Below are 8,105 nucleotides of genomic sequence, written 5' to 3'. Positions count from 1 at the left end.
TGTGTGTGTCTGTGTGTGTGGAAACAGTGCTGATCCATGTGTTTGAGATAAAGCAAGACAAGTGACTTTTTTTGGGTTTTTTCTATTTTATTTTTTTTTGTTTTTGGAAAAAGATCTAACTCTGTATCACTCAAGGACCCACTACTCCTTCTTCTTGTGTCAGTGACGACTCACTCGTCAGGGTGAGTGCTGCTGAACTCCCAGTTTGACTTTCTCACTCTCTCTCCTGCTCTTGCACGCTTTTTTCCTTCTCTTCCGTGTTGTCTCTCTCTTGATCTCTTTCATGTCCTGCTCTCTCAGATCTGTCTCTGCGATTTGACATTCTATTATTGATCTTTTACTCTTTAGACCTCTGTCCACAACTGTCTGTCTCTGTGTGTGTGTGTGTATGCTCACTTTTTCCCCTGGGCATTCAAAGTCTGTGCATGTGCATGAGACAGGCTTAAACAAGATGAAACAAAAATCTTTCCTAACAGAAGCCTTGCCTGCATCTGTGCATATTTGACAAACTATTTTTATAAAAACTTTCCCTGCACAGGACAGATTTATCTGACAGCAGACTTGTACTCCTTTTCAGTTAATTATCCTATTGCTCAAACTTGGACAAGTAGCCACTCATTCGCTGCCATAAGCGTGGAAGTTTTTTCTATTTTTACAAAAAAAAAAAAGTAAATATGAAACTGAAGCTGTTCCACAACAGTGAAAATGACATCATCATCCACCGTCCCAGTCAAGTCATCTCTACCCACAGATGGCTATTTATGGTGGTGTCCACCCTTCAAAACACTACCATTCACTGAAATATGCGCCTTGTGGTTTGAATTGCAGTCTATTTGAGGTCTTTTCATTAAGCCTGGTATCCTGTTTCTCACGTCAAGGTTTATGAACCTATGAGCGTGCAGTGGTTTTCATCCCAGCTGTGGAAGCGAAGGCTAGAGCTCGAACCTCAATACTTCTTCAGTACGGACCAAACTGTGTGTGTAGCCTCCAGTAAAGTTGTCATTGAATACTTTGTCAGATTATTAGGCTTCTTTACTTTTCCTTTATGGAAGTTTTACATTTACATGAGGAAATATTTGATCAAAGTTCCATATTTAAAGGACCAATGTGTCAGTGGCATCTAACGGCGGAGTTGCAGTTTGCAACTACCTCACTTCACCTTCCCCTTTCAAGCACATAAGAGAGAATAGGGTGGCCATGAAACGTGACAGGTTTGTCCGTTCTGGGCTACTGTAGAGTGGGTAAAAATGAAAAAAAGGGTTAAACACATTTATATTCCCATCAATACGGTATTGAAAAAAAGTATTGTTTGGTATTTGTACAACTCTCTGGTGTCATACCGATGTACAAACACACAGCCTCACTGCTGGCCTGTGTGTATGTTTTAGTATCTGTTTACATTAAGGCTTTTTGTGCATAAGTGAATCCGTAATTTGTATCTTATTGTCTTGCAAATTACATTTGCATGTTCTTTAATAGCTAATGGACAATTGTGTACTCTCATCAATGATTCAGTGTGATACCTGCCTCCCTGAAGCTTCAAGAGATGGCTGTGTTTTGTTTTGATTTCTGATTCATCTTTACAACCTTCACACATCAAATCACCACAAATTCCAGTTCATTACAATTTTGGTCTAATAATAATAACAGCACAAGTTAATAGCTGAGATCTGAGAATGTTGCTAGAAACAAGTCAGACTTTGCAAGAAACGCATGCGGTCAGATAATTAAAGCAAAAGGTAAGATTATTATCCAAACTCTGGTGTAAACAGCTATCACAGTTTACACACCCACTCTCTTCAGAGAGTTCAGTTTTGAACAGCTTTTGATTTTATTGCAAAAAAAATCTGGCATTTTAGGGAGCAACAATCCCCAAAAAAAGTCAGTGAAATCCTGGAGGGACTGCCTAGAATATATTAGTGTCTTATTTTGTGTTTGAAATAGGCTGAGTGAAAAAAAAATTGTAATACTTATCGTTAGTTATCATACTGACCGGGGCATACAGATTCACATATTCTGCCGAGGGACAGACAAAATCAGTACGAATCTGATTAGGAACTCATTGGTTTTCCAAAACAACCCAATTTTTGTCTAATCCAATTTTCCATCCATAAACTAAATTACTTTCATTCATATTATCCACACCCTGCCCGCCAGACTCCTGTGTATGTTAATGATTAATTCACTTTTGTCTGTTCTTGAATTCTTACTCAGTTCAGTGAAACAGCCTCCTACAATAACTATTGTGAGCTAATCTGAAGATCTGAATGTACAAACCTGGATGCCACAGCTTCCAAAAACCTGATTGTTACACTAAACCAATGCACAGAACAGAAAGATCTGTTTTTATGTTTGCGCGGGTGTGTGCATGACTGTGTAGATATCTGCACGGGCACACCTTCTCGTATAGTTGATGTCATACCAAGTTATTCACCCATAGTTTGTGTTTCAGAACTCCTTTATAAATGCACACACAAAGCTAAAAGATTCTCCAGGTAAACATTCTGACACACAGCCTGTCTTGTCCTTTCATACTCATTCACATGTGCGCTCTGAAGCAATGAAGCGGCTATTGGATTACCAGTGTGGCTGTTATCCTATTACAAGACAGAGGTTGTAAGCTGTCATCTGTGTATGATAGCAGACAGTCTAATCCACGTGAAGTGTGTCTCACCCACTCAGACACACACACACACACACACACAATCAGTACGCGTACACACATACGGTTCCACATACTGCTGTGACATGTGTTCACACCTGTACATTCCTCGTCTTGAATTTCACTCAGAGCGTTTACAAAACATTACATCCATCCCGTCTACAGATTGAGAAGGCAGGGCTGGCGTATGCTTTGGTTTTTATAAGTAGTGAGTTTTTGGATTAGGTTTGGGGTTGGGAGGTCATCATTGTTAGTACAGGAGAAGATTGGTTAGGGGTAAGATGGCAGATCGGTGAGAGTGCTATAAGGATGAGCAGATTTTAAATTCAAATTATCTCTTTGCTTATAGCTTTAGGCCCAATGCTGCTTAAGTAACCGATATCTTGACACCAGCAAGTAAACTTTGAACTCCCCCTCCTCCAGCACTGAGCCTTGGCAAGGAGTGCCTGCTAGTGTATTTATGAGTTATGAGGTGCTTAAAAGACAGCCTGCAGGTGAGGAATAGGTGAATATGTATGCTTTGCACATCTATATACAAGTACAGACCCACACAAGAACTCTGGCTGAGCAAAACAGATGTACAGTATATCTTTTTTTAAAGTCATATCTGTGTTTTCAGTTTAGTTTTATGACTGTTTTTACAGCCCCCTTATTGCAGTTACTGCTGTGACTCACTGGGCATGGACTAAAATAAATTTCCCTCTGACAAAAAAGGACTGCATCTCCTTTTTTTTTTTTTTTTGCCAGACATAAAGGCTGTCTAAGAAGTCTTGTGAATAAAACTGTTTTTCTGCTGTCAGTGAACGTGCCCGAGTGTCTTTTGATCGGCAAGAAGCCGGTGTAAAAATAGCCAGAATAGTGTTTTCGTCATCAGTTCTGTGAGGAGCCGAGACAGGCTGCCCACCATGCAGCCTGCTGTGTACCTGCTGCAAGACACAGCTGAAAGGGAGCTGCCACTGGCCTGATTACAACCTGCTTTAGATGTGACAAGATGTCTTAACTTTCTGCCCTGGAAGGCTCTCCCTCCAGTCTTGTAAGCCTCAGCAACACATGAATGCTGATTATATCAACCCAGATGTGCTCCTGTTTGTAAGTACATGTAGCTTACTGAGCATCGCAATCAGTCCCTTTTTAGCAAAAATGTGCACCCGACTGCTTGATGCATTCAAAATTGTAGGAATGTAAAGCAACCGTTGTTTTATCTTAGTGAGGTCAGTCATTGATTCCTCTCATGCCTTTATGATTGTCAGCCTCATATGCTGTTTGGCATGTTCAAGGTCCTATGAGGAAGTTACCCTTTTAAATATTGGTTTTGTTATTACAGAGCAGAGCAGATGTCACAAAGGGGTGATAATGATCAAGAATGTGTTGTGGGTGGTAAGCATTTCAACACATGCATTATCAGAGACGTTTGCGTTGACTACAGCAAACCATTACATGGGAATGCATGTCAGTAAATCCAAAGTATGTGTGAAGAGGTAGATGACCCTGTGTAGATGTGAAACAGTTGATTCAATAATATTGATAATATAATTGATTGACACAAAATTAAATGGCAGCTATTTTGCTAATTGTTTGAATCACGCCAGTTAAAAATGGCATAAATCCAAATGACTTTGGTGATCTACTGACTTTTCTTCTAGCGCCACCCTGAGGTTGATAATTGTGGTTTTAGGTACCGATAATGGGTTGTCCAATGGCTGATGCTAACATCGTTCCACAGCAGCCACACTGACGAGACCGCCTGCAGATGTGTCTCAAGACTTTAATCTTACTTAATACTTGTGTTAAGCGAAGTTTCTGAACAACTATTGGATGGATTACCAATAAATGTTAGCATGCTGACGTTAGTATTTAGCTTCAAGTCCCACTGTGCCTAAGTAGATCTTCACAGAGCAGCTAGCCTGGCTGTAGACTCTTACATTAGACATTAGACCTTTTCCAACTTCTCAAATGTGATGGTTTTCTGCTTGTCTTTGTCTATTATGATAGTACACTAAGTATCTCTTGGTTTTTGACTGTTGGTCAAACTAAACAAACAATCCGAAGGCCTGTTTTTGGGCTCTGTGAAACTGTAGTGGACAATTTTCTGGATTATTTTCTGATTGTTCAAATAGTTGTAATATTAAGCAATAATTCACTGTTTCTGTTTGTTTGTGCAGTAATTTTGCACATAACTTTTACAGTTCTTTATTGTATTCTTTTTATTAGTTTACACTGCTTCTTGTTAGTGTTTTGCTTCTTGAGGCAATGCAAGTGTGTAATGCAGGTTCAGCTGCCAGGATGGTCATATAGATGTCACTGAGAGCGTCTTTGAGGCAGTCAGACTCTTTATCACCTGAGAAGTTTAATGAAGCTCTTCGTCAGGTACATTCCAGTGTGACAGCATGAGGCTCTCTGCGATGGCCTCAGGGTAGAAGCTGAGATGTGAAAGAGTAAACCGAGACACAAAGTCACGATTCCCACCTGTGCATTTCTGTTACTCTGAGATTCTCCTTTTTTTTTTTTTTTCTTTAACTAGTTTTTCTCCCGGCAGTTTAATTCCCTGCTCAGCGTTTTTTTCCAGCCACACCTGCATCATGCTAACCAAATGCTGTTATTTTTACTTCATTCACTGTGATGTCACTCTGTTAACATCGTGGTTGTATTTATTTAGCCATCATCTGAAAGGCCAGCGGGGCAGTCCACATAAATCAGGAGAATGATGTCATTGTTGTTAAAGACGGGAATGGTTTTGGGCTTGTTTCCTCTTCTGTTTTGTTGTCTTGCTTTGCCCTATTTTCATTGCTTCGCTCTCTCTCTGTCTGTGTCTGGACTGCTACTCGATGTAGTTGTTTGGGTCAATTTTTTGTGTTAACATCTTGTCCATCAACCTCCTCCACCCTTAATACATAAGTAATGATCATGCAGCAGGCAGGCAGGGAGCCAGGCAGAATAGCAGAGCAGACATGTTGGCTGGCCAGGCCTTGTCCCAGTGGACCAGAGCCACTTATCCCTCACAATAATGACATATGCATTGACTAGCTTTAAGGAAAGTGGCTAAAAGGAGACGTCAAATTTTGGATAGTCTCTGGTTTTTTTTTCTGTGTATTTATTTACTGTTTTATAATTGACTGAGCAACTGATTTTATTTGCATAATGTCCTAAAAACAGCCTATTTCATATAAACATTATATTATCTGGCTAAAAAATATTAATCCAGGATAACACTGAAAAGTCACAATAATACTGACATTATTAAACAAGCCATCTGTTTGTAACACAAATATAGTTACAATCATGACTGTAAATGTTGTCATTTATAACCCATAATATGGAAAGAATAAACAGTCACTCCATAACTAACCTGTTTTCATACATCCTTAAGCCATAAACAAGGTTTTCAAACTTTTAACTTAAAGTCTGTTCCACTTTACAGCATCAATATTTTGGAGACATTTTCCAAACATTTTTTTTTTGTTGAAACCTTTCCTTGATCTCTAAAGAAACAGTTTTCTCAACCTTGATACAAATAATACATTTAAAATGACTCAACTCAGCGTGGTTTTAAGGATTCAGCATGAGCAGGTTTCCAATGAAAATATATTTTTAGATGTGTAACTCTTTATCTTTAGGACACTTTGAAGTACTGACAAAAAGAGGAAGTCATCATCATGCAAACACGCTAGATAATGATGTGTGTTGTTACGTAGTACCTTAGACGTTCACCAGACACACATTGACCTAAATTACATCCCGTAAAATTAATAAATGTCTGTGCCTGAATGCTTGTTCTATTACATAGTGCAATGTGTTAAAATGTACAGACATGACAACATACTTTATTCCCAAATTAAGTGACATGTTATTTACCAGCAACTTGTTTCACCATATTTTTATTCATGTGGGAAGTAATCAGAATTAGAGGAGCTAACAAGTAAAGAAAAAACTCACGTGATTAACAAATAGTGGGAATAAAAGTGGGACTAAAATAATACCCTGTGGAACACCGCAAGATATTATGTATTTTTACCTGAGACAAAAAAATATACACAAATATCTATAATTTGAGAAAGAATGTGAGTTCTTAAGGTTCAGTCAAAGGCAGTACCTTTTTATAATTTGTTATAAACGCAACTTTTTCAGAGTATTAATAGTTCAGGGTTATAGTTCAGTTAAATTCAAAAGCTTTATTTAAGTCTCGAGCAACAATGAAGTTTCCCTCGTTTACAATGATGTTGAGAAACGGAGAAACATGCAGAGTTAAAAATACACAATTACTCACTGAAAGCACTTGCACACTGAGGTGAAGTGATTTGAGATCATCGTTGTAAATATGTTGTAGATTATTCAATGCGTTAGGTGGAGAATAAACCTGATTTGAAGCATGAGACAGTTATTTTGTTTATACTTGTTAATGTTGTGAAATTGATGAATTACTCTAGCATTCTTATATTACTCGAGGAACAAAACCTTCTGTTTAGAGAGATGAATAAAGTAAGTTTCTTATCAGGGAATTTTCATATCGCTCAAAAAACTTGCTGGCATGGTAAAAATCTCAGCAACTGAACCAAAACTGTTTAATGTATCTCCCATATTTGTTTTATTACATGATACAGATGATGGTGTGCATTTAAGCTCTTTAATTTCAGTAAATACCATGAAAATAAGGGAGGAATTAAGCTCTACTTTGATCTTAAAGAAATGTAACACAAAGCTCCTGATGCTCAGTAGACACACTGTCCACAAGAAAGAAAAGACCACACTGCCTTAAAATGTGCAAAAGGTTTTAATATCATGGCTATCCATTTTAGTCTTTTTAAGTCACAGTGAACACTGCTCATTTTGTTTTGCATAATCAATCACGTCTACCCTTACTCTGCTCTTTTGCTTGGGAGAAAGGAGCAGGAGTATAAAAAGCCCCATCACCATAACTGTGAGAGATGATTCTCCTTGAATGACCTCCTCTTCCCTCCCTCCCTCCCTCTCTCCTCTCTCAGATGACATGGCGTCCTCAGTACCGCAGCTCCAAGTTCCGCCACGTGTTTGGTAAGGCCGCCACCAAGGAGAGCTGCTATGATGGTGTGCCAATCACACGCAGCGTCCAGGACAACAACTTCTGTGCTGTCAACCCACGTTTCCTGGCAGTCATCACTGAGTGTGCTGGGGGAGGGGCCTTCCTGGTCCTGTCTGTCCATCATGTGAGTATCTCATCCTCATGGCGGACTGATGTCAGCTTTTTAAAGTGGCATACGCACCATTTTACTCAAAATCCTGATAATGAATACTGTGATATGTTTCGTTAATATGTACTCTGAAGGGAGACATTTATCTTGCTACAAGGGGAAATAAGAAAAGTGTGAGAATAGCTTGATCTAGGCCCCTGAATCTCCACTTTTCAAGCAGTTTAATTAGCCCTGATGTTGTGTACACAGATCAGTTTTCAATTCAATTCGATTTTATT

At 38.9% G+C, this 8,105-nt stretch overlaps 1 protein-coding gene across 1 annotated transcript in view; it reads left to right on the top strand.

The window, feature by feature from the left end:
* Positions 1–10: 10 nt before the first annotated feature.
* coro2a (coronin, actin binding protein, 2A) overlaps positions 11–8,105 on the top strand; it is a gene marked incomplete at its 3' end in the record, with an annotated part of 13,126 nt that continues 5,031 nt past the window's right edge. The window contains 2 exon segments of the mRNA XM_035660692.1: positions 11–182; positions 7,642–7,842. Of these exon segments, the coding sequence (XP_035516585.1) occupies positions 7,642–7,842 (201 nt within the window).

The sequence above is a fragment of the Morone saxatilis genome, unplaced genomic scaffold (genome assembly GCF_004916995.1).
Source record: "Morone saxatilis isolate NCDOM2014 unplaced genomic scaffold, NCSU_SB_2.0 Contig17, whole genome shotgun sequence".
NCBI lineage: Eukaryota > Metazoa > Chordata > Actinopteri > Moronidae > Morone > Morone saxatilis.
This window is presented reverse-complemented; position numbering and strand designations above follow the sequence as displayed.